This window comes from Sorex araneus, chromosome 5 (assembly GCF_027595985.1).
Source record: "Sorex araneus isolate mSorAra2 chromosome 5, mSorAra2.pri, whole genome shotgun sequence".
In the NCBI taxonomy this organism is placed as follows: domain Eukaryota; kingdom Metazoa; phylum Chordata; class Mammalia; order Eulipotyphla; family Soricidae; genus Sorex; species Sorex araneus.
Window position 1 is genome coordinate 29,479,053 of NC_073306.1, and position 27,949 is coordinate 29,507,001.

Below are 27,949 nucleotides of genomic sequence, written 5' to 3' on the forward strand. Positions count from 1 at the left end.
AGGAATCATTCCTGACGGTGCTCAAGAGACCATATGAGATGCTGGGAATCGAATCCAGATCAGCCGCGTACAAGGCAAACGCCCTACCCGCTGTGCTATAGCTCCAGCCCGTCTTTTTTCTTTTTATTTAACTTTTTAACTTAAGCATCATTATTCACAAGAATTGGGTCCGAGGGGCCGGAGCGATAGCACAGCGGGTAGGGTGTTCGCCTTGCATGCGGCCGACCTGGGTTCGATCCCCGGCATCCCATATGGTCCCCCAAGCACCACCAGGAGTAATTCCTGAGTGCAAAGCCAGGAGTAACCCCTGAGCATCGCTGGGTGTGACCCAAAGAGCAAAAAAAAAAAAAAAAAGAATTGGGTCCGAGTTTGGTTTTTGAGAGCTGTTCCTACTTTGGATTCTATAACAAAAATGAAAGAAAGGTGGTCTCTTAATGTACTTGTTATCCATTCTCACTGCTCAAGGGCACTTTATCATTCCTATACCTTCGAACTAATCACTGTCTGTACTTTCTATGTTTACTTGCTCTTTATTTTGGTCTTTTCTTGTTATGGTAACTAGTGTTTGTTTAGATAGTAAATTCTCAGATTTCCAAAGCAAATCATAAGCACTTGTGGTGGTTGCTGCTGTTCGGGAGAGAAGGCAAGGGCACGCATGGCATTGTAGTGCCAGGGATTGAACTCAGGGTTTCACTCATGTCATGTACATGTGCTACCACTTAAACCCAGTAATTTTTTTCCTTAGGTGCTCACTTTAGCTTATTTTACTCTTATAGTAACGACTGTGTCTATTTCCTATTCAATAAATAATGAAGCAGATACTTTCACAAAGGCCAGTTTAAGTGAACTTCAGGAAAAAGATACTGGATATAACAGAAAACTATTTCAAGTTTTCAGTCAGCTCTATGTAATATAATGATGTATCATTACAGTGTTGACATAAAAGAAAAAAGGAGGCCAAGGTATGTGACAACCTGGTTTTGCTGTACATTTTGGCTTAAAGCCTCAGTTTCCAAGAGTCCTATCTATGTTAAGTGGAGGGCTTATTATACTTGACACGAGTAACTGCTTAATATGTGTGAAAGTAATTATATCTTATAAAAATATTAGTACTTAATTTCCTACAAATTATAATTCCTATTTCTTTGTCCCTGACCTCTTTAATTTTCTACATTTTATCAATCACCTTGTCTTGGCCATTTTACTTCTTGCCTAAATCTGTTCATCTTAAACTAATTCTTCTGCCATGTTCATCTGCTCCTCTCACTTCAAGATTCTAACGAGCATTCCTAACAGTCTCATTCCTTACCTTAAATTCATATTGATCATATCACCAGTCAGTGTAATTCTTCTAAAATACAAATCTGTATTTTATTTATTTGGCTTTTGGGGTCACACCTGGCAATGCTCAGGGGTTACTCTGCACTCAGGAATTACTCCTGGTGATGTTTGGGGGACCATATGCGGTGTTGGGAATCAGGCCTGGGTCGGCTGTGTGCAAGGCAAATGTACTCACCCACTGTACTATCACTTCAGCTCCAAATCTGTATTTTAAATGTACAGCTTTGCCTCATAGACTAATCATGGGAAGGGGGCGGTACTGGCACGCCCTCGGCCCAGATAAGATCCGGAGCTGCTGCTCTCGAAATAGACCCTCTGCTCCTAAAGACTATGACCCAAGAGGTCTCCTAACCCATTTTGGCTCCCAGAGCAGCTTCTTACAGAAATGCATCTAGACTGTGAACTGAACTAAAATATCAGAAATCCAAAACCGCACGGCCACAACAGTGGCCGCGCAAGCTCATAGAATCTTCATTCTCAGTAATGAAAAGAAATTATTTGGGGCCAGAGCGATAGCACAGCGGGTAGGGCGCTTGCCTTGCACGCGGCCGACCCGGGTTCGATCCCTGGCATCCCATATGGTCCCCAAGCACCGCCAGGAGTAATTCCTGAGTGCAAAGCCAGAAGTAACCCCTGAGCATCGCTGGGTGTGACCCAAAGAGAAAAAAAAAAAAGAAAAAAAGAAAAGAAATTATTAAATGATGCCTTTTCAGCAGGCCTGATTGTTGGGGGAAAATTCCAAACAATAATAGTGAGTTCTCTATGGAAATATTGAATGCATTCAAAGTATAGAGAATAAAATGAAGATCATTAGCTACTTAGGTGGGGGCTGGGTGGGAGGGGGGTATATTGAGGTTCTTGGTGGTGTAACATGTGCACAGGTGAAGGGATGGGGTTTCAATCATTATATGACTGAGACTTATACCTGAAAGCTTTGTATTTTTTTACGGTGATTCAATATAATAAAATTAAATTTTAAAAATGTACAGCTTAATAATTCACATTAAATGTGTTTATATTATTGTGCAGTAATCTCCAGATCTTTTTGTTTGTTGTGTATTGGGGATCAAACTCAGTCCATTAATTGGATTTTGTGACTTACGATATTGTTTATAATGCTTTTCCCTGCCCATAACCAGTGTTTTCCACACACATCATCAGTGTGCCCTCTTCCCTCACTCCTCCAAGGACCCCAGCACCCCCCCTTTCTTTTATTCTTTTGGGGAGGGGCATACCTGAAGATGCTCAGGGATTACTCCTGGCTCTGCACTCAGGAATTAACCTCTGGCAGTGCTCAGGGGATCATATGGGATGCTGGGAACCGAACCTGGGTCGGCCATGTGCAAGACAAATGCCCTATCCACTGTACTATCTCTGTGGCCCCCACCCCACCCTTACCCTCACCACCAATTCAGTTGTGTTTATCAATTCTTTCATTGTGTTCCCTTTAGCCCTTTGTTGCTGCCTGACTGTGTATCTTTAAGTCTACATATGAGAGATCATTTCTGTATGTATCCTTTTCTGACTGACTTCACTTAGCATGATATCCTTTATTTCCATCCATTTTGTGGCAAATTGAATGATTTTTTTTCTCTCTTAGAGCTGCACAGTATTCCATTGTGTGTATATATACCACTACTTGCTCCATTTATCCAGATTTGCAAACCCAGGTCTTCATGCCAGGCATTCACTTTTGCACTGAGCCACATCCCTCGCCTCTCTAGTTTTAATTATCTGGCAAAATTAAAACTCTGTAACTATTAATCTCCTACTAACCCCTCCTTCCAGCATCTGGTAACCACTATGCTACTTTCTATTTCTACCACTAAGTTATTTTCTATTTCTATGGAGCTCCTTAACTTTAGGTAACTCATTAACTGGAATCATATACTGCGTGTCTTTTTGTAACTAGCCCATTTCACTTAGCATAATATCCTAAAGGTTCACCTATGTGAAAACATTACAGGATTTCTTTCCTTTTCAAGGCTAAATAATATCCCATTATACAGATATTCAGTAACATTTTATTTATCCTTCTTGGTTTGTTAACAACTAGTATTAGAATTTTTATTAATATCACATCAGTAATGGAGTTTTAGATGTTATTGTCAGTTTTTAATTTTTGTCTTTTTATTTTATTTATTTTATTTTTTGCTTTTTGGGTCACACCCCGCGATGCTCAGGGATTACTCCTGGCTCATCTACTCAGGAATTACTCCTGGTGGTGCTTGGGGGACCATATGGGATGCTGAGAATTGAACCCGGTGGACTGCGTGCAAGGCAAATGCCCTACCCGCTGTGCTATTGCTCCAGCCCCAATTTTTGTCTTTTTAGAATTGAATCACAGTGAAATATACAGTTACAAGGTTTTTCATGATTGAGTTTCAGCCATACAATTTTCCAACACCTTCCCCTTCACCAGTGTACATTTTATACCACCAATATTCCCAGTTTCCCTTTCACCTTCCCCTTCCTCCCTGCCCCCTCTGCCTGCCTCTATGACAGGCACTTTTCTCTGCGCCCCCCCCCACCTCTCACTCATTTTCCTTTTAGGCACTGTGGTTTGCAATATTGTTTCTGAAAGGGTATTATGCATATCACTTTACCTCCTTTCAGCACTCAGTTTTTGTCCAGAGTGATCATTTCCAACATCTTTGTCATAGTGGTCCCTTCTCTGACCTAACTATATCCTTCCACTTTATGGCAAGCTTCCTACCATCAACCAGCCCTCCTCCTGGCCCTTGTTTCTACTGATACTTGTCCATTTTGGGTTTTGTTTCTGGGAAACACCTAGTGGTACTCAGGGGCTTTGCCTGGCTCTGCTCAAGAGTAACTCCTGGTGGTGCTCAGGGACCCTGAGGTTCCAGGGATAGCAGCCGGATCTCTAGCATGTAAAGCTTGTACTCAGCTCATTAAAGTCTTTCTTTGTCCTGCTCTCTATTCTTGTGGACATTTCCCCAGAAATTAGACTTCCAGATGATACAGTAATTCTATGTTTGACTTTTTTGAGGAATTGCAATGCTTTTCTTCTGTAGTAACTGAAATGTTTTGCATCTTACCATTAGTGTACAAGAGTTTCAATTCTCCATAGCACTGTAGCACTGTCATCCTGTTGTTCATGGATTTGCTTGAGCGGCACAGTAATGTCTCCATTATGAGACTTGTTACTGTTTTTGGTATATTGAATATGCTATGGGTAGCTTGCCAGGCTCTGCCATGTGGGTGGGGTACTCTTGGTAGCTTGCCAGGCTCTCTGAGAGGGATGGAAGAATCGAAACTGGGTCAGCTGCATGCAAGACAAACTCCCTACCCGCTGTGCTATTGCTCCAGTTCAATATGCTTGTTTTTGTTTTTGCTTTTTGTTTTTTTGGGTTTTTTTTTTGCTTTTTGGGTCACACCCAGCGATGCTCAGGCATTACTCCTGGCTTTGCACTCAGGAATTACTCCTGGCGGTGCTTGGGGGACCATATGGGATGCCGGGGATTGAACCCAGGTTGGCCGCGTGCAAGGCGAACGCCCTACCCACTGTGCTATCGCTCTGGCCCCTCAGTATGCTTGTTAATACTTGCTATTTTATTGCACTTATTTGTTGGCAGCCACCCTAATATGCGTCTGGTATTATTCAATTTGGTTTTGATTTGCATTTTTTATTTTAATGTTTTTGGACCATGCCCAGAAGTGCTGAGGAACTCCTGACCTGGTACTCAGGGATCAATTCCAACAGTGCTCAGGGACCCTGCAGTGCCAAGAATCAAACCTAGTGTTCTTATATGCAAAATATGCATGTCAGTCCTTCAGTGCCATCTCCCTGGTTGTCCTTCTGCATTGATGTATGGGGAATTATTTCTAGGCTCTGTATTCTGTTCTATTAGACTATATATGTCTTAACATTAACATCACTAGTTAAGGGGCTGGAGCAATAGCACAGTGGGTAGGGTTTTTGCCTTGCACACGGCCAACCTGGGTTCAATTTGCAGCATCCCATATGGTCCCCCGAGCACCGCCAGGAGTAACCCCTGTGCATTGCCAGGTGTGACCCTCCCCAAAAAAAGCAAAAAAAAAAAAGAGTAAACATCACTATTTAATACAAATCTGTATATCACCACCCCCACATTGATCCCCCCTCCCCTGCACCCCCCCCCGCATAGATTCTGCATAGAAATCCTCATTACCCTAAGGATAAAGTAAGACATCTGATCCTATTTACTCTCTCTGCTAATCTCAGTCTTCACTGCTCACATCTCTGACCTCTTTGCTTTCTGTCTCAACTCTGCACCAGAAATGTACAGACCTCTTTCAATTCCACAAAAGGGATATGACCCTTTGCACCTTTGAGACTGTATCAACTCTTCCCTCTGGCTGGAATAAGACCTTTTACCCCTCTTATTGGCATGGCCAGCTACTTACACAGCTAGTACTTTCACTGGGAAGCCTTTCCTTATATTCCAAGATTGCTTAGATACTCTTCCATTTGTTTCCCATAATCCAATTATAAATATGAAGGATGTTAATGGACTGGTTACTTGTGTACATATACTATAAACTCCTGAATGCAAGCCTATTTTGTTTACACTGACATCCGTTGGTTCTTAACATTTGACAAATGAGAGCTGCTTATTACATTTGTTGATTGAATAAACAGTTGCATTTTTTGGCTTAAATAATTTTAGTAGTTTCCTTGCTAATTATGGTGTAGTTTTAGAATATAGCTGTTTACCAGAATTAGGAGATTTTTTTTTAGTGTACACGTTGGCAGGATCTCACATAAGACCCTATTGAACTAAAGTCTTATGTGATGCCCTGACATGGATTGTATTTATAGAAGTTATTCTGATACACAACTAGAATTCAGAATAAATTCTTAGCCTGGTATCCCATTCAAGAGTACACGGGCTTCTAGAGAAGACCCAGTCCTTTGAAGTAAGGACATGAATTACACCCTCTAGATGGGATGTAGGCAATTCAAATTGGAATACACCATTGTATTTTATGTGTCTATTTCTTTTTTTTTTTGGTTTTTGGGTCACACCTGGCGATGCACAGGGGTTACTCCTGGCTCATGCACTCAGGAATTACTCCTGGCGGTGCTCGGGGGACCATATGGGATGCTGGGAATCGAACCCGGGTCGGCCGCGTGCAAGGCAAACGCCCTACCCGCTGTGCTATTGCTCCAGCCCCTTTTATGTGTCTATTTCTTCTCTTTTCCTACAGGTACATATTCATAGGGATAGGTATTTGGAGAACAATTGCCAGTAGTATGGGATAATACGACAGAACAGACTTGATAAGCAATCCCAGGTCTTAGATGTGAATTTCCTCTAAGACAACTTGCAAAATGGTCAGTTCTTCCCATGTTAGCTTTTTGTTGTTGTTATGAGGAAGTGGGCACCGCTGTGGTGCTTAGCACTTACTCCTGGCTCTGTACTCACTGATCACTCCTGGCAAGTTTGGGGTTATATGAGTTAATGAGGATCAAACCTGAGTTGGCTTCATGCAAGGCAAATGTCCTACCCTCTGTACTATTGTTCTGGCCCCAGAGGAGAATTTTTTAAAAAGGAAAGGTGGTGCTTGAAGAAGTCTGACTTTTTTTTTTACCTAACCCCTACTTCCTCTTGAATCACCTGCTGATCCTTTCTTGCTAGTGATAAAAAAGAAAATGATCCCAATCTGCATGTAACTGGCAATATGGGATATGGGAGAGTCATTTATAGATATGGCAATTGGAATATTGGAGAGACATAAATATTCAAATAAATTGAGAATTATGAAAGTAAAGAGAATGAGAATAATAGACCATGGGATATTACTGATGTGGGGAGTTCATTAAAAAAAGCCACTACATTGAAATGAAAATTTAATCAGTTAATGATTTCTTAATTTCCCTTTGCATTTTTGTTGTTATGATGACTAGAAGTCACATAACTGGTTATGGGTGTGATGGGCATTGTACACTTTGTTGTAGTGCCAGGGGTCCCTGGCGGCATAAGAAGGGTTGTAGTAGGCATATGTGGGGCAGAGCGATGGACTGAATTTGTAAACTCATGCCTGCAAAGCAGGTGCTTTGCCACCTCAGGCCCCCTGACGTGGAATCTTAAACTGTATCACTGTATCACTGTCATCCCGTTGTTCGTGAATTTACTCCAGCAGGCACCAGTAACGTCTCTATTTCTCTTAGCCCTGAGGTTTTAGCAGCCTCTCCTTACTCGTCTTTCCCAACGATTGGAGGCTCTTTCAAGGTCAGGGTAATGAGACCTATTGTTACTGTTTTTGGCATATCGAATATGCCACGGGTAGCTTGCCAGTCTGCCCGTGCAGGCGGGATACTCTCGGTAGCTTGCCAGGCTCTCCGAGAGGTATATACATATATATATATACACACACATATATATGTTTATATAAATATATATACACACATATATATGTATATATAAATATATATACACACATATGTGTATATATAAATATATATACACACACACATATATATATATATTACTCTATGATTTGTTGCCTACTGTCTGAACTCCATCAAATATGGTGTGGTAATTATGGAAAATGGGTAGGAAGTGTCTTATCATGTTGCGCAACAGCAAAGCAGCCTCAAAGTTCACAAAGCAGCCTGGAGCGTGGTGGCAGTTGGGTAGTAGAGGTCAGCTTCCAGGGCTGGGTCCCTTGGGGCGGGGAGGGTTCTCACCATCCCCATCTGAGGTGCCCCGAGTGAAACCATCCTGGCATGAAGTCTGGTGGCATGGCTATGGGGGCCTCATTTTATACTCCGGTCTAGGAGAAGCAGCCATTGAGATCTGGTGCCAGCAGGGTTTGACAGGGTGTGGTTTATGGGTGTGATCCCTGGGTCACCAGAGATTAGGGGATAGCAGGCAGAGGATCCTGCTTCCGGGTCCCGTTGAGTCCAGAGTCCCAGGTCACAAAGTCCAAGGTCACAAAGTTCCACATTATCTGGGTTCCGTGGGACTTCATTCATGCATGAGGCTCGGCTAACTAAGACTTAAAAGTTAAGTAAGAAAAATAGTGGGAGAACATGGGCTGGAGATGCTGCTCAGTAATAAAGTACATGCTTTGCATATATGAGCCCTGGATTCCCTGTCCTCCTTTGCAGATTGCTTTGCTCATACTGAGTCCATTTACCTGGTTATAGCATCAATTGCTGTCTGAATCTATCTGGTGTGGGGTGTCAATATGGGAGCAAGCTAGCTGAAAGAATGCTTTTATTATTTATTTATTTATTTTGCTTTTTGGGTCACACCTGGCGATGCACAGGGCTCACTCCTGGTTCTGCACTCAGGAATTATCCCTGGCAGTGCTCAGGGGACCATATGGGATGCTGGGAATCGAATCACGTGCCACATGCAAGGCAAACACCCTACCTGCTGTGCTATCGCTCCAGCCCCTGAAAGAATGCTTTTAAACATGGTACCCATGACCATTTTGCTCATAGAGTTATGAATTTTGAAATAGGAAAACATTAAATGGAGTAGTGAGGAGTTCGGGCCTGAAATTAAGTCATAGTCAGAATTTTTGGTTGCTGGGGACCATTCATTGCCAGTAGAGCTTCATAGGGTTAAAGGAAAAAGTCTTATTATCTTGATTTTTTAAATTAATTAAATATTTTTTAAAACTTTTGGGCTGGAGAGATATAGTATAGTATAGTATAGTATAGTATAGTATAGTATAGTATAGTATAGTATAGTATAGTATAGTATAGTACAGCAGATAAAATGCTTGATGTGCCTGTGGCTGACCAGGTTTGATCCCTGGCCTCTCAAATGGTCCCCTGAGCACTGCCAGGAGTGATTCCTGAGTGCAGAGTCAGGAGTCACCATTGAGCATTGCTGGTTATAACCCCACCCCTCCAAAGAAAAAACATTTTTGAAATAATAATTTTTTTACTTTTGGGCCATACCTATAGGAGTAAAACATTCTGGAGAGATTGTACAGAGGTTAAGCACTTGCGTCATGCTGCCGCCACTGCAGCTGCACAGTGGTTTGAATCCTGGTCCTACATATGGTTCCCCAGAACCATCAGGTGAGGCTCCTGAGCACAGAACTGGGAGTTGTCCCTGCCTTGAGCATTGCCAGGTGTGAGCTCCCACCTTCCCCAAAAAGAATTTTAAAAATTTGTGGGGGGCTGGGGTAATAGTACAGCAGGTAGGGTGCTTGGCCCTGCCTTGGCCAATCTAGGTTCCATGCTCGAGTCACATATGTTCCCCCGAGCACTGCTAGGAGTAATTCCTGAGTGCAGCGCCCAGGGTAGCTCCTGAGTATTGCCAGGTGTGGTCTCTTATCCGCAATCTGTGGGATAGAGTTTAATCATACATCTTTGAATCTTACGAGTAGAGAAGATTTGGGTCACACCAATGGTACTTGGAAGTTACTTGAAGCTCTGTGCTCAGGGGTTGTTTCTAGTCATGCTTGGCAGACCATGTGGCACAGGGCATCAAAGTGGCATTGGCCTCACTCAAGGCCAATGCCTGATCTTAATCCCTGTACTATCTCCCCAGCCCCCAAAATTATTCTCTCTCCTCTCTCTCTCTCTCTCTCTTACTCACTCTCTCTCTCTCTTTCTCTCTCTCTCTCTCTCTCTCTCTCTCTCTCTCTCTCTCTCTCTCTCTCTCTCTCTCTCGCATTTTGGGACTCAGTGACGCTTAGGGGTTACTTGTGACTCTGCACTCAGAAATTATCCCTCGATGGGGCCGGAGCGATAGCACAGCGGGTAGGGCGTTTGCCTTGCACGCGGCCGACCCGGGTTCGATCCCCGGCATCCCATATGGTCCCCCAAGCACCGCCAGGAGTAATTCCTGAGTGCAAAGCCAGGAGTAACCCCTGAACATCGCTGGGTGTGACCCAACAAAAGCAAAAAAAAAAAAAAAAAGAAAGAAAGAAATTATCCCTCGCATGCTCGAGGGTCCGTATGGGATGCCTGGGATTGAACCCGGGTTGGCTGTGTGCAAGGAAAATGCTCTCCATGCTGTCCTATCACTCCAGCCCCAGAAAATTATTCTTTTTTTTTCTTTTTGGGTCACACTTAGCAATGCACAGGTGTAACTCCTGGCTCTGCACTCAGGAATTACCCCTGGTGGTACTCAGGGAACCATATGGGATGCTGGGAATCGAACCTGGGTAGGCTGCATGCAAGGCAAACGCCCTACCTGCTATGCTATTGCTCCAGCCCCCAGAAAATTAGTCTTAAGGCACATTTCTGTTTTTTATTTTAACTTACATTAATGATTGAATTGGGAGAGGAATTCCAATTAAAAGAGGGCACTTGAAAACTGTCTCCATTTGTTTAAATGTTCTTACTCTTGTTCACTTCATAGTTATTGCTCATTTCACTAGATTCTAGACTTAGAAGTTTGAGAAAGACCTGGTACCTGCTATCAAGGTTTAGTGCAATGTGACAAACAATATAGAAATATGTACAGGTAGTGGGCTGAAGCGATAGCATAGCGGGTAGGACGTTTGCCTTGCACATGGCTGACCCGGGTTTTATTCCTCCGCCCCTCTTGGAGATCCCGGAAAGCTACTGAGAGTATCTCGCCCGCACAGCCAAGCCTGGCAAGCTACCCATAGCATATTTGATATGCCAAAAACAGTAACAAGTCTCACAACGGAGACGTTACTGGTGCCTGCTCGAGCAAATCAATGAGCAACAGGATGATAGTGACAGAGTACAGGTAGCTGAAGTGGTACAGAGTATGGAGTGGATATCAGGAAATGTTTTCCAAAATCAGATAAGTGATTGTACTTTTTAGGGTGGATGCACCACACTTTCAGGGCCTTACTCCTGGCTCTGTGTTCAGGAATCACTATTGGTGGTCCCAGGGTACCATATGCAGTTTCAGGGATCCAGCTCGGTTGGTCACAAGCGATATAAGTGCCTTAACTCCTGTACTCTATCTCTAGCTCTGATCTGGGTTTCGAAGGAAAAGAAAATTAGCAAAGCTGATAAGGATAAAAAGTCTATTCTGGGTAGTAGATAAGCATTTTATATGAAGGCAGGGATGTGTAGGATTTAAATTTTTTGGCTTTGGTTTATGTGTGTGTGTGTGTGTGTTGTTGTTGTTGTTGTTGTTGTTGTTGAGGGAGGGCATATCTGGTAGTGTTTGGGACTTACTCCTGTGCTCAGGAATCACTCCTGGTGGGCTAGGGGACCATATGGAGAGCTGGGGATTAAACCCAGGTGAGCTGTGTGCAGGCAAGTACTTTACCATCCCTCTGACAATGAGGATTTGCATTATTTGTTTATTATGTGGTACTGGTAATTGAACCAAGGTCCTCCGCATACAAAACATATCCTACCACTGAGCCATGTCCTTTGCCCAGAATTTAAATATTCCTTTTTTTTGATGGGGGGGCACACCCAATGATAATCAAGGGGTTACTCCTGGTTTTCCACTCAGGAATCACTCCCAGCAGTGCTTGGGGGATCATTTAAGGTGCTGGAGATCGAACACAAGTCAGCAGTGTGCAAGGCAAATGCTCTACTGTCTGTTCTGTCACTCCGATCCAGAATTTAAATATTCTAAAAACATATTTTAGATTTCCTTTTATCTTTCAATCAGCTTATAACTACTGACTTTCAATCCAGCTGACCCTGGGAAGCGTCCTGCAGGAGAGACCAAATTGTGGCAGATCTGGGCCTTGGCAGATATATGAATATATGCTTGTAGTGACTGTGGAACCTCGAGCTGAGAACAGGAGGCTCCTTTGGAGCACAAACCTCCCACAGGGCGCTCTTGAGATGCCTGTCCTGGAATTACCCAGGGCAGTAACAAAGCTTTCTTTTCTTCTATAAAGCAAGCCAGCAGGATGGGATGTCTGCTAGCCTTTGTGTTTGGAGCCAACCAACAAATATACAGTGGCCAGCACAATGGCATTGTTGGGCTACAGTGAAAACTAGGTCGGGGCCCAGGCCTTCCTCTGGACATGGCCCATCCAAAGAACCAAGGTTTTTGGTCTTTTGGAAAGAATATAGACATTTTGGTTTTGGTTTTTGGACCACACCTGGCAGTTCTCAGGGCTTACTCCTAGCTCTGTACTCAGGAGTCACTCCTGACAATGCTCAGGTAATACATGATGCCAGGAATGGAACCCTGGTTGGCTACATGCAATGCGAGTACCTTACAGTACTATCTTTCTGCCCCCTCCCCCGCCCAATTTAGCTTTCTGGCATTAACACATATTTCTGTTGGTTTTCTGATCTACTGATGGCACAGAAGATCCCAGGATCTTTTCCTGTTGCTGCTCTGATCACCTCAATTTGAAATCTGCTTATCTTTGCTATTTTGTTCTTGGTTCTTGTCACTTGGTCTTGTCACTCAGTTGGAAAAGTCTTTAGAGTCACTGTATTTTCTTACTCTAGCTCAGTTTTTTGTGTCCATAAGGACACTGTAAGAAAGACATTTTGATCCCTCTCCTCTGGACTTACAATACCCTTCAAACCTTCATCTAGTGCCTCCTCTATCATTCTACCAGAATCTTTCTTTTTTTAAAAAAATTTTATTTAATTATTTATTTTGGGGGTCACACCCGGCAATGCACAGGGTTACTCCTGGCTCTGCACTCAGGAATTACTCCTGGCGATGCTCAGGGGACCATATGGGGATGCTGGGAATCGAACCCGGGTTGGACGCATGCAAGGCAAATGCCCTACCCGCTGTGCTATCACTCCAGCCCCGTACCAGAATCTTTCTTGACTGTTGTTTTGGTTCTGAGTTGCCATAACAGAGTGTCACAATGTGTGTAGCTTATGCCAACAGAAATTTATTCTTTTACATATCTGAAGATATGTAAGAAGTACAAAATCAAAGTATTGACAAGACCACAACCTCTCTAAAGGCTCAGGGTCATCAGATCTTTCTTTGCCTCTCCCTAACATTTGGTGTGGGTCCTTGGCTTATAGGTGTATGTGTCACTCAAATCTATGCCTTCATCATTACTTTATATTTTCCTGTGTACCTGTGCCATTGTGTCATGTGTCCCCCCCCCCCACACACACACAGACACACACACACACCTCTACCTGGAAGTGCTTAGGGTTTACTTTGACCCTGTGCTCAGGGATCACTCCTGGTGGGTCTCAGGGGCCATATAGTGTGTTGGAGATCAATCCCAGGTCAGCTGTAATAAGGAAAGAACCCTACCTGCTATACTATCTCTCTAATCCTGTGTATTCTCTTTTTATGAGGGTATCAGTCATACTGGCTTAAGGGCCCACCCTACTCCATTATAACATCATCTGAACTCAATTATGCAAATAGGACTTGAACATAATTTTTTTTAGATAAAATGCAGCATGTAACAGATTAGATTATATTTTATAAACCTTTTGTGATCCCATGGCCTGCCAACATAAATATAGATGTTTCATCTTGGTATTCTGGAACTTCTACACTAATAAAAATAATATCAATAATAATTGAGTTATATTGAGAACTTTGTCATTCTAAGCATTTTATATACCAACTAACTGAATATTTACAATAGGCTAATATTATATACTGTTACTTCAGTACTATTGGTGAGATTCTATTCTAGGCAGTTTTTTTTTTTGAGGGGGTGGGGAGACCTGATGGTGCTTACGACTTACTCCTGGCTCTTTGCTCAGGGATCGCTCCTGGTGGGTTGAGGGGACCCTATGGGATGCCAGGGATCTAACCCAAATTGGCTACATGCAAGACACACACCCTATTCACTGTTCTATCACTCTGCCCCTAATTCTTTTTATTTATTTTTTATTTTTTATTAGTGAAACACCATGTGGTACATTTGTAGACTTACAAACTTTAGTGCTTGCGTTTTAGTTATACCATGATGGAGTACCCATCCCTCCACCAGTGTCCATTCTCCACCACCAATGATCCCAGTATCCCTCCCGCCACCCCCACCCCACACCCTCCCCCCACCCTGCCTCTTTGGCAGGGCATTCCCTTTTGCTCTCTCTCTCCTTTTGGGTGTTGTGGTTTGAGATAGAGGTATTGAGTTCTGGCTCCAATTCTTTACTCTGCAGTGTGGGTTGCACTGCTGCTCTCTACAGCCCATCTCAACTTTGTGTGTGTTTGCATGGGGGGAGGTGGGGGGGAGATGGGGGGTGCTGGGTATCAAATCTGAGTTGACCATGTGCAAGGCCTTACTCTCTGTGCTACTATCTCTCTAGTCCCAACATCTAAACTTTTCAGAGTCAACTGCTCTTGTCTATCTAGACTTTACATAGGGTAGCACTGTTATTCCATTGTTCATCGATTTGCTCAAGAGGGCACCAGTAACGTCTCCATTGTGAGACTTGTTACTATTTTGGGCATATTGAATATGCCACGGATAGCTTGCCAGGCTCTGCTGTGCAGGCGGGATACTCTCGGTACCTTGCCGGGCTCTTAAAAAAAAAAATCTAGACAATTTTTATCTAGCTTTTAGGATTCAGTTCACGTTACTCCGAAATTTTCCAAACTCCTCAGGCAAAGTTGACTTCCCCTTCCCCCGCTTCTCCTCCCTCTCAGGACTTAGTCCTGGCTGTGTGCTCAGGGGTCACTCCTGGCAGCACTCAGGGGATCCTCTGGGGCACAGGGGATCAAAATCAGGTTGACTGTATACAAGGCAAGTGCCTTTACCTTTGTTCTATTTCTTTGGCTCTGATGTTTATATTTCTGGGGTTCAGTGTTACCACACCATGTCCACCACCACCTTTGGTAATCTTTTTCTTTTTTAGTAAAATAGTTTTATTGGAGGAAGATATTAGTTCTAGGAGAATATGAAATTCTTCAGAGAGAGAGAGAGAGAGAGAGAGAGAGAGAGAGAGAGAGAAGAAAGGCCAACAGGTAAAGGGAGAGAAGTTACACACCCAAAACTGGGGTGCCTGTGACTCCAGGATGGAGTATATCACCTTTGTAGATTGATTTTTATTACTTTGAGGTCTCCAAGGTGGTCAGGAGCCTGTGGGTACTCCCAGATGGTTTAGCCAACTGGGGATGTAGTTTAATGCCAGGGCCCAAGGTGTGGTGCTGCTTGGGCACTGTGGTACCAGGGATTACTGGGCCACCCAGTGGGGCCAGGTGTACAGGGAATGTACCTAGTGATGTTAAGGGGGATCATGTGGTGTGAGGGATCAAACTCAGACCTCCTGCACACAAGGCACGCAATCAGCCCATTAAACTGCCTCTCTGCTCCCTCAACTGATACTCAGAAAGATGTTGGCATATGATCTTTTTGTGTAATATTGCCTAGTCAACAATACATATTTTTTGAATGCTTCCTAGGAAAGCATTTAAAATATTTGGGGGGGCTGCAATTTGGACCACACCTGACTATGCTCAGGTGCTATTCCTGATTCTGTGCTCTTTGGTGACCCCTGGCCTTGCTCAGGAGACCATATGCATTGCTGTAGATTGAGCTGGGATGGGCTGCATGCCCTGTACCATCTCTCTGGCTTGGGAGGGGCTATATTTTTAATGAAATTGATTATTAATCATGAATGGTAGAAACTGTATTGTAATATTTTAGTAGTCTGTGAGGCAGAGGAAGTAGGTATAAGTTAAGTAACAGTCACAGAGACTTATTAAAGCTACCGGGTAATAATTTTGGTTGGTTGATACATGATTTTCTCAACTTGAAAGTTTAAAGAACCACTGAGGAGATCAGAATGGAGTCCAAGTGGTAGAGCACCTTCCCAGCGTGTACAGAGCCCTAAGTTTAATCCTGAGCACAGTATGGCCCTATAAATAAATAAATAAATATTTTTTTTTCTCTTTCTGTTAGCCTGTTTCATGTATTGCCAATGCCTTAGGTGGTTTTGTAGGCTGCCAGGGATAGTACTGTGAAAAAAAATAAAAGCAAAATAGCTATTCTCCTCTCCTAGACAAATGAACATGCCTGTTTCTTCTACCCCCTGGGGGATTTGTTCAGAGGATGCACCATGCGAGCCTGCAACCCCTGAATTGCTTGTAGGGAAGTGAATGTCCCAATTAATGGGCTAATGGGCACACTGAGTGAGTAGCCATTTCAAAATCTTCCTTTTGGCAGGTCTCAAACTTCCTTTCTTCATAAATGCAAAGTTGGGGTTTTTTTTTGGGGGGTGGGGGGCTGGGGCCACACCTGGTGGTGCTCAGGGCTTACTCCTGGCTCTGCACTCAGGGATTATTATTCCTGGCAGGCTCAGGAGACCACCATATGTACCGAAGATTGAATCCAGGTCAGCTGTGTGCAAGTTCTATCCCTCTGGCCCCATGCAATGGTTTTCTAAAACCAAGAAGTTGGGGCCGGAGTGATAGCACAGTGGGTAGGGCGTTTGCCTTGCACACGGCCGACCTGGGTTCGATCCCCGGCATCCCATATGGTCCCCCAAGCACCGCCAGGAGTAATTCCTGAGTGAAAAGCCAGGAGTAACCCCTGTGCATTGCTGGGTGTGACCCAAGAAGCAAAAAAATAAATTAATTAATTAATTAAAAAAATAAAACCAAGAAGTTGTAGTTTCTGAGAGCCCTGAGACTTATCAGCCCCACTGGTGCATTAACCAAAGGCAGAAAATAAACTCCAGTGGATACCCCAGCCCAATTCCCAGCAACTCAAATGGTCCCCCAGGGGCTGGAGCGATAGCACAGCGGGTAGGGCGTTTGCCTTGCACGAGGCCGACCCGGGTTCTAATCCCAGCATCCCATATGGTCCCCTGAGCACCGCCAGGGGTAATTCCTGAGTGAAGAGCCAGGAGTAACCCCTGTGCACTGCCGGGTGTGACCCAAAAACCAAAAAAAAATCAAATGGTCCCCCAAACCCCATCAGGAGTGACCCCTGAGAGTTGAGCCAGGAGTAAGCCCTGAGCACTGCTGGGTGTGTCCAAAACCAAAACCGAACCACACACAAAACCCAGTAAACTCTGTTTGTTCTCTGTCTCTGGTCTTGTTTTATGCCTTTTCTGTTCCGGACAAACCAAAGCATAGCAGGGAGGTGTGACTCCTCGCTTGTCCCTCCTTCTCCTCTGCTCTCAGCTTTCTGCTTTGGTCTGTTTCTCAGCGTCAGAAGCACGACTGAGCCTAGTAGACATGTGTTTTTGCAAGGTTCATAGAGTGTGTCCAGCTAGGAGACCCACTGACTCCTGCATGCAGGCTTCCTAAGTCATACCACCGCTGCCTCTTCACAGCTGTTTGATTTGTTTGTTTGCTTTGGGGGGGGGGATCATACCCCGTTGTGCTCAAGACTTACTCCTGACTCTGTGCTCAGGGATCACTCCTGGCAGTGCTTAAGGGGACCATATGTGGTGTCAGGAATTGAACCCAGTTTGGCTGCGTGCAAGACAAGCGCCCTACCCACTGTACTACCACTCTAGCCCCTCTTCACACCTTTTTTGCCTCAAAGTCAAAAGGATTGGATGTTAGCTTCATTGCTCCGGTAGCATCAAGTTTGTAAGCTCAGTTTCTTCATAGCAAATGGACACCTTAAATTTCAACCTTGGGTAGACTGAACAAGTGAAGAGATAAAGCTGTGCTAAGACCCTCATGCCTCCTTTATCCTTATCAAGTAGGGATAAAGCAGATTGACAGGTTTCCCTTTTTAGCTTGCCTCTCTGCCTGGTCAAAGCTGATGAGCATCCAAGGATCTGAAGTGCTGCATAGTGCTGCCCCCAACTGGCTCTTACTGGCATTACTACATCAAGCAATTTCAAATAATGTAGCACTTGAGTTTTTTTATATAAGCACCTTCATATGGGCTGGAGCGATAGCACAGCAGGTAGGGCGTTTACCTTGCATGCGGCCGACCTAGATTTGATTCCTCTGCCTCTCTCAGAGATCCCGGCAAGCTACTGAGAGTATCCCGCCCGCACAGCAGAGCCTGGCAAGCTACCCATGGCATACCCGATATGCCAAAAACAGTAACAACAAGTCTCACCATGGAGACGTTACCACTCGAGCAAATCCATGAACAATGGGATGATAGTGCTACAGTGCACCTTCATATATTTTCTTTAGAGTCTCATGATAGCATTGTAAATTACGTGGGTCAGGAATGATCAGGCCTACTTTATAGGTGAGAAAATTGAATTATTAGTATATTATCCAAATTTAAGTGGCTAGAAAAAGATAGAATTGTAAGACCAGGGGAGGTAGCTGTTCGGTTGAAGCACAAGCTCTGCACGTGGGAGATCTGGGTTTGATCCCAGCACTGCATCGACCCCAGCAACACCTGAGCAACTCCTCAGGACTGTGTGGGGAATAACTTCCCAGCACTGCTGGGCATGGACCTGAAGCCAAAAAAAGGAAAAAGGAAGAAGAGAGGAGGGGGAAGGAGGCAGAACTATATTAAATTTCCTATTTTTTGGGGGGATGGGCCACACCCACCAATGATCAGGGGTTACTCCTGGTTCTGTACTCAGGAATTATTCCTGGAGATGCTTGAGGGACCATAGGGAATGCTGGGGATCACATCTGGGTCTGCCACGTGTAAGGTAAGCGCCCTACCCACTGTACCATCACTCTGATCACTACAGCCTTGATCTCTTGCTTCCTATCCTATTACATTCTCCAGTCTTTGATAATTTCAGCATCTTACCACCCCAACCCTCCCAGACTCTCCCCAGATAACTAAGCTTAATTTTAGGCTTAGAGGCTTTTTTTTAAATTAATAGTTTATTTATTTTTTTAATTAAATCACTGTGAGAAGTTACAGGGCTTTTAGGATCGATCTCAGTCATACTATGATCAAACACCCGTCCCTTCACCAGTGCACGTGTTCCACCACCAAGAACCCCTGCATACCCTCCCCACTCCCCCTCTGCCTGTGTGGCAAATGATTTTCACTTTACTCTCTCCTTACTTTGATTACATTCAATTTTCGACAGAAAACTCACTATCATTATTTGGAGTTTTCCCCCCAACAGTCAGACCTGTCAGAATGGCATAATTAGATCGTATGTTTTCTATTGTCAGTAACAAAGAGCATATGATGTTGCACAGTCACGAGAGCGGCCTCCCAGTTTTGGGATTCTGGTATTAAGTCCAGAGGTATTTCTGCCAGCTAGGCTTAGAGGCTTTTGCCCCTCTTCCTTCCTTGGAAGAAAGAGTGGGAGGATCTTGTAAGGTTTAAGTCAGTTCATTAACCTAACTGACCAAAAAAAAAAAATGTTGAACTCCAGTCAATGAAGACATGAAGCTTCCTAACACATGCATGGTGGCTTCTCACTCTCCTGTAATGTCGTGGTAAAGAGCATGGACTCTGGAGCCAGAATACCTGGACTTGAGCCCTGGTGCTACAGCTTAATAATTGGGTAACCTTGAGCAAGTTGCTTAACTTCTGTGCGTCCTTTGTACTAAATTTCAGCTCTCTTGCTTCCTACCAGTTCCCCAAGCACTGCTAGGAACAGTGGCACCATGCTGGAAATGCCCCTGAGCATCACTGATTGTCACCCCAACCCCCGCTCCCAAAGAGTCTGTCATCACTCAATAGTAATAATATGCCAGGGGTCAATCCTGAGCACCGAGCCAGGAGTACTACAGGCCTGAAAACCAAAACCCAAAACAGAAAAAGCAACAAAGCAGTCCTCATGGGTATGTGGGAATGGTAAAACAGCCAGGCTTCTTGAAAGAGAACAGCTTCTCCATCGCCTTGTCCTTTATGCCTTACTCTAGTCTTAGCCACTTCACTGAGACGGCTCTAGCTCTGGAGTGACTTCCTAGTTGCATAACTGATGGGCACTTTGCATAATTATCTTACCTGGCCCTACAGTATTTGATACTATTTATTCATTTCCTCTTTAGAATGTTTTCCTTTTTTGGTTTCCATGATGACATTCTTGTTTGGCTTTCCTTTTCTGTCTGTTCCTTTACGAATAGAATCCCATTTCTTGGATGTGCTCAGGCATTCCTCCTGGTAGTGCTCCAGGGGGCGGTGCTCCTTGTGGTGCTGGGGATGAAACCAGGTCACTGCATGCAAGGCAAGCACCTTGCTCCCTATACTTTCTCGCTGATCGTGTTTCTATACCTTAGTAGGTTATGCTCCCTTTGAGGGACGGTTTCTTTGTATGCAGTTCCTGCCATGGTGCATGAATATAGACTATAGATTAAGCCCTGAGTAACTTCAAAAAAGCATAGTCTCTATTTTCTTTTTCTTTTATTTTAAATTTGGGGGGGAACAACACCCAGTATGCTCAGTCCCTAAATTACTCCTAGCTCTGAATTCAGGAATTACTCCTGGTCTGGCTTGGGGATTCCAGGGCCCAAACCTTGGTTGGCCACATGAAAGCCAAGCACCTTACCTATTAAACCACCTCCCCAGTGCTGTATACTCTAGTTGCTTGAGTATATTCTCTAGTTGCTTGCCGTCAGGTAAGTATCAACTGCCAGCCTAAACATTCCTGATAACTTGTCACCGGGCATTCTTTCTGTCTTTCAGTATATGAACTCTGGAAACCTGGAACAATTGCTAGACAGTAACCAGCATCTGCCCTGGACCGTGAGGGTGAAATTGGCCTATGACATAGCAGTGGGCCTCCGCTATCTTCACTTGAAAGGCATTTTCCATCGGGATCTCACGTCTAAGGTAGGAAGGTTTTCCTTTCAGACTCCATTCTCAAGGAAGCAGTATCAAGGTACCAATGGGTAATGAGCTTAGACTATCTCTCACAGCTTTAACAGTTCACTAGAGGAAATGGCTCATTGCTTTGTGTAGCATTTCTTAGAAAGCTGTGCTTGGCTCACAGAGATAACTCTGTATTAAGCAAGGCAGTTAGATACCTTGAGAACCTTCATGCTTGACTTCAGTTTCCTAACGCGTGATGCAGCAGAGGATGGCATGAAGAGGGCAAGAAGACTTTTGCCTTATCAGAATGAGAGCAGTCAAGGCAAGGCAGGGCTATCTTTCAGTGCTCTCTCCCGTGGCCTCTGGAAAGTAGCTTTTACCCAAGAGCCCGAGTTCAGTGATTTTCAGTCACCGGAATACATTCACACTGAGGGTCGTAATGTACTGACCCATTTTCTGTGTGATTGAGTTTCTGCCAGTTCCTCTTTGGCAACAGCTGATCTTTTTAGTATTCTCTTGCCATCCAGAATGCTGTGTGACCAGGTTAGGAAATAGTTCTTTTTGCTCGTTTTCATTTTATATTTTCAGGGTTGAACTGAAGTGATTAAGAAATAAGAGAGTGGCAAAGATAGTCCTACAAATGTGGGGCTTGGGGACTTGAGGGGACATACCTGAGATGAATTGCTTTTAGAGGAAGTTGGACGTGCTGCAGGGCAGGTGCCACGTAGCCTCGGACATCACTCTGACAAGGTTTATATTAATACTGTTTGATCACTGATAGGCAAACTATAAATCTTGTTGTACTCCCATCCCATCCTATAAGATCTTTTAGGGAAGTGGATAGGAGTTACGTGCATGCCCGAGTATCTGTCATTTCCTTCCCCGCCCTCAGCACACACATACCTGCACGCACTCCTCCTATAGCACTTCTGTCGTGGGTGAGGGGGATGGGAACTCTTCTTTCAAAGAGAAAGAAAAGTGTATTTGTTTTTTATATTTGACTTTCCAGATCCAATGAAAGTCTAGACAGTAAGCTACCTTACACTAAAATGGTTCTGGTGTTCTTTTTTTTTTTTTTTCTTTTTGGGTCATACCAGCATTGCACAGGAGTCACTCCTGGCTCTGCACTCAGGAATTACCCCTGGTGGTGCTCAGGGGACCATATGGGATGTTGGGAATCAAACCCAGGTTGGCTGTATGCAAGGCAAGCACCTTACCCACTGTGCTATGGCTCCAGCCCCTCTGGTGTTCTTAAACAGCAGCACCATCCTGAGGTCCACTGCATTTTATAGTCAGAGAAGCTCATTAGGCCAGGGAAACTAGGCTCTCTGAAATAAAGCTCTGTCCTACTCCTTAAGAGTTCATATTTTTTCTTTTCGTGGGGATGCGGGGGGTGCACCCAGGGGTGCTCAGGGCTTAGTCCTGGTTCTGTGCTCAGGGATCACTTATGGCAGGGCTCAAGGGACCATATGGAGTGCTGGGGATCAAACCTGGGTCAGCTACATCCAAGACAACTGCTCTGCCCCAGGTCACTATCTCTCCAGCCTGAGCTCATCATATTCTTCTGTGCTCCCGAGCACTTTGTCCTGTTGGGTTAATAACCTAGTGTGGTTTTGTCTGTATTATAAAAGTGACCACCTTTTTTTGATCTCACAGGGTAAGAACATTATACTTTGGTTTTCCTTTAAGAAAAAAAAAAAAGAGTATTCCCAGTTTCCGTTGGTGTGAGACCAGCAACTAGAAACTTAGAAAGAATGCCCTGTGTCTCTGAACTATACTTTTTTGGGTGTGACTTCGAAGGAAGTGTTGAGAGTACTTCCCAGTGTAAGAGCAAATGACTTCTTAACCCCAAGCCAGAATGGGAAGTGCACTTGTAGGGAATCATAAGCCGAAGACTGGGTATTTCACAAGGCCGACGATCTCATTGGGAATACTGTCTCTGTTCCTGTATTATCTCTGAACTGGAACTGTGTTCCAGGGATAGTGGAAGAACTCACATGTTCACATCTAGGCCAACGCTAAGCAATATCCTCCCCTCCCCCACGTCATCCCACCCCCAGACTGGAGTGATAGTGACCATAATAATGAGAATTTCCAGGCTGGGATGTGGCTTACGTGGTCATGGCCCTGGGGTTGATACCCTATTCATACCTTTGGTTAGTTATATGCCCTGTGTGCCCCCAGTAGTATCCCTGTGTGTCCTGTGTGCCCCCGTTAGCATCAGGCAGAGCAGTGCCAGGAGTGGTCCCCCTCCCCGTCTCCAAAATGAGAAGCCCTGAGGGAGATACAGGAAGGCTAAAGGCAAAAGAATAATAATAATAATAATAATAATAATAATAATAATAATAAAAGAACAAAAGAAAAAAAAAGAACAAAATTTTAAAAAAGCAAAAGGCACGAAGTTGTGCTTTGATGTTTCCAAATTATTTCTTCATTGTCAACATTGGGTCTGAGTTTGATTTCTTTTTTTTTCTTTTTTGCTTTTTTGGGTCATACCCGGCGATACACTGGGGTCACTTCTGGCTCTGCATTCAGGAATTACCCCTGGCAGTGCTCAGGGGACCAATGGGATGCTGGGAACTGAACCCAAATCAGCCTCATGCAAGGCAAATGCCCTACCCGCTGTGCTATCGCTCCAGCCCCTGAGTTTGATTTCTTTGAGGTCAATAAAATGTTCCAGAGCTGGAACAATAGCACAGCAGGTAGGGCATTTGCCTTGCAAGTGGCTCACCTGGGTTCGATTCCCAGCATCCCATGTGATCCCCCGAGCACTGCCAGGAGTGATTCCTGAGTGCATGAGCCAGGAGTAACCCCTGTGCACTGCCAGGTGTGACCCAAAAAGAAAAAAAAAAAGTTCCTTGAGCTGAGGACCAGCTTAAAGGCCTGGAGTGCATGTTTTTGTACAGGAGCCTTGGTTAGTTCTGTGGTATCACATGGAGCCCTGAGCAGAGCCAGGAGGGACCCTCTAGCACTAATGGGCGTGGCCCAAAAATAAACAACAAAACACTTTTTTTGGTCTTGTGTTTTGGTAACAAGTTGTGAAGTGTCTTTTATCTGCATCATCATCTGCAAGGGAATAATTATATTTGATGTTCTTATTGTGTTTATGTTTTCACAGACCTATAAGTTTCTTTAACTGCTCCTTGTGTAAGCCTTTCTTCCTAGCACCTAACCTACCATAGAGCCTATGCGAGGAGAGGCTCCCTGGTATGCTATTTATTTACTTATTTATTTTGGGGGGCCACAGCCAGCGATGATCAAGGCTGACTGCTGGCTCTGCACTCAGGGATCACTCCTGGTTGTGATCGGGGACCTTATAGAGTGCCTGGGATCGAACCTGGGCCAGTTGCTTGTAAGACAAAAACTCTCCCTGGCTGTCTTTTAGAGAGAATGTGTTTGATGTACAAGCTCTGCTGGAAAGCTGAGCTTTTGAGTCCGAAACCCACTTTAGTCCCATTTTCCCAAATGACAAACAGTGAAGTTGTTCTAGTATAGCCCAGGAATGGATCCCAGTGGTAACTCAGGTCCAATTCTGAAGAATATGTGTTGGCTTCTAGAAATATATCTATGACTATCCCCTTTTATTCTTTCGTGGAGAGCTGAATGTGTGATTAGTGTATGCATTTGACACATGTTGATGGAAGCCCATTTGCTTTGGTCAGCTAACCACTTTCACTGAAAAGAAAGTTGCTAAGCTGTTCTTACACATCTGGGTTAGGTTAGAGATACAGAGATGAATGGAATCATTCATTGCCCTTGAAGAGGTTAACATGAAAGTCATTCTGCTGCAGTGTGTCATATTATAATAGGGCAGGAGGAAATGGAAGCCAGTGAGCTGTCCTGCTTGAGCGGCTGGAAAAGGTTACTTCTCGCCTCGGGGACTTCTGACTCAGCCTCTCTTATGTCTGTTGTTTACTTGCCTTGCCACAGAGAACACATCATTCAAAAACAATCTTCCAGGGCTGGAGAGGTATACAGTGAGTAGGGCGCTAGCTTTGCATGCTGCTGACCTGGATTCGATCCCTAGCGGTTCCCCAGCACCACCAGGAGTAATTCCTGAGTGCAGAGTCAGGAGTAACCCCTCAGTATCACTGGGTGTAGCCCCAAGCCCAAAACTTAAACAAAGCAAAAAGCAATCTTCCTTCTTTATGGAATGATCAATCTTGCATCTCAGACAAACTGATAATTGCTTTTGCTGCTTCCGATTCCCAGAATGGCCAGAACTTCATATTGTGGTCTCCATAGCCACACAGTCTGTGCAGGCGCTGTGTCCAAGGTGGTGAGCAATGCCGTTGAGTTAAGCAACATTGGAAGCTGAGAGGTTCGTGTATTGCCAGCACAGTGCAGCCCTCTCCCAGGGCACTGGCCCTTCGTTTCTCCTTAGACTACACTGGACAGTCGTGGCCTTATTGTCCCAAGCAGAAAGTTTTGTCAGCTATTTCTCTGATGATGCTGAAATTATTACATGGATCTTTATCACGTCTACTTGTATTGATTTTAGGCTTTTTTTTGTGGGGGAGGGGGCAGGGGTCCTGGTAGTATTCAGGGTTTTCTAATGGCTCTACTCATGGATCAGTCCTGCAAGCGCTCAGGGAACCATATGTCGTGCCAGGGATCAATTCATGCTCTGCAGCATGCAAGGCAAATGCCATACATCCCTCTTCATCTCTCTGGCCCCTATTTGATTTTTTTTGGGGGGTGGGTTTGCAGGGGCCCAGAGTTGGGGCCACACGCAGTGATGCTTATGGGCTATTGCTGGCTCTGTGTTCAGGAATGGCCACTGGCAATGTTTAGGGGACCATAAGTGATGCCAGGAATTGAAGAGAGGTCAGGAGGATGCAAGGCTAGCGCCTTAGTCCTGTACTAGCTCTCCGGCCACCACTTCTACTTATAAAGGAGCATATACATTGCAGTTATGCAACTGGTCACTCTTTCTCATTTTAAAATGTAAAAATCTCAGATCTCACCACCTGATGGTGTTGTTTTGACGACCTATTTGAATTGTGTTTTGTGAGAAGAGTCTTACTGTTTGATTTTGGGGCCATGCTCAGCAGTGCTCAGGGCTTACTCCTGGCTCTGTGTTCAGGGGTGACAAATGGCGGTGCTCTGAAGACCAGGTTCATGTTGAAGATCCAACTGGGATGCATACAAGGCAAATGCCTTCATCCCTGTACTGTCTTTCTCTGGCCCTGTAAGAAGTGTTTTATAACTCCGAGGGTACCGCACAAAGCAGACAATCTTTCTTTTACGAGTGGGACTTGGAAACGTTCTCCAGGGCCTCATACCTACACTCTACAACTGAGTGCAGATCTGGCCACCATAGTAACCACATTTTTGGAATACATCTTACATACAATAACATTCACCCGGGGCTGGAGAGATAGCACAGCGGGTAGGGCGTTTGCCTTGCACGCGGCCGACCCGGGTTCAAATCCCAGCATCCCATATGGTCCCCTGAGCATGGCCATGGGTGATTCCTGAGTGCAGAGCCAGGAGTAACCCCTGTGCATCGCCAGGTGTGACCCAAAAAGCAAAAAAAAATAATAATAATAACATTCACCCATTCATTAAGTATACATTTCAGTTTTTTTTTTAAAGTGTATTTAACCATCATTACTAATTTCAGAACTTTTTATCACCTCAAAAAGGGAAACCTCTGTTCCTCTCTCCTTTCATCTCTTGGCAAAGTGCTAGTCTATTTATGGTTTCTGTGGATTTGCTTATTCTGGACATTCCATATAAATGGAAGCATACAATATGTCATTGTTGGTTTTTAAGTATGGGTGTAACACAGATTTGCATTTTACAAAGAGCATGTGGGCAGGAATGAGGAAGGTGAGTTATGGAGATCTAGTCTAGAAACTCAGAGATCAATACGAGGAGTACTGCCCTGTTCAGGAGAGGAATGAGGAGGACACAAACTGTGGCAGCAAGAAGGAGGGGTGAAGAGGGAGGGACCTACTTGAAAAACATTCTGAAGCTAAAATTGGAGTTTGTGGGATGAATCCCAGTTTCTAACTTAACAAACTGGGTAGAAAATGGAAGTACCAGTTGATCAAAATTCTACTAGGATTTTCACTTTAGGGAGTAAAAGATGAGTTCAGGCCAGCATATATGAAGTTCAATGAGTAATCAGTAGATGTTCAGAAATAAACTGAATATACAGATCAGAATCTCTTGCCCCCGCGCCAGGCTGTCTTCACCGGGGCCCCCTCAGAGGGGGGCGGGTTGAGTCTCCCTTACTGTCCCAGGCAGAGCCCCGGTAGCCAAAAACCTCCAGAACGCAGCCGCAGCCATGCTCAAGGCCACTCTCCACATGCTCGGATGAGCCTCACCCATGAAGGAACTGACAGAGGAACCCAGGCTGAGATCGCCAAGCTTGCTCGGATCGGGACAGGCCTCCTCCATCCAGATCACCAGTTTTCAGTATCTTGGCAGTCACACCCACAAACTGCCCCCGGTGCCATGTAATCTCATCAATGGCCAAGATCCAGAGACTATAAAACAAAGCTCCTGGAAGAGAGCGATGCAGAATCTCGCACGGCAGAGCCTGGCAAGCTACTCATGGCATATTCAATATGCCAAAAACAGTAACAATAATGGGCCTCTTTCCCCTGACCCTGAACACAATAGGGACGAGTGGAGATGTTACTGGCGTCCACTCGAGCAAATCAATGAGCAATGGAATGACAGTGATACAGTGATACAGATCTAAAGCTGAGGGAATAGATCAGGACTGAAGGCACCCATTTGGGAGTCGTTAGGACAGAAATAGTAATTAGAGAAGAAATGTGGAAAAGGCTTCAAAATTGGGCACAAGAAATGTGTAGGGATGAGATCCTCATCTTTCTGGAGTGGGAGTTGTTTTGGAATCTGCAAAGTAGCCAGCAGTAAAGGAGGAAATCCAGAATGTACCATAGGAACTAAGAGAGAAGAGTAAAAAAGGAGCAGGAAATGCCCCCAATAGCTGCTGTGGTAGCTTCACATTCACATTACTCACTCCCTACAGTCCCACTACTAATATGATCCCTGGGTGCAGAGTCAAGAATAAGTCCTGAGCACTGCTGGGTATGGTTGCTCCCTTCTCCCC

The 27,949-nt window shown here is 44.5% G+C and overlaps 1 protein-coding gene across 1 annotated transcript in view; it reads left to right on the forward strand.

The window, feature by feature from the left end:
* Positions 1 to 27,949, forward strand: part of TESK2 (testis associated actin remodelling kinase 2) — a 118,356-nt gene that overhangs the window by 82,159 nt on the left and 8,248 nt on the right. The window contains exon 5 of the mRNA XM_004620560.2: positions 20,734 to 20,880. Coding sequence (XP_004620617.2) covers positions 20,734 to 20,880 — 147 coding nt within the window. The remainder of the gene's footprint in view (positions 1 to 20,733; positions 20,881 to 27,949) is intronic.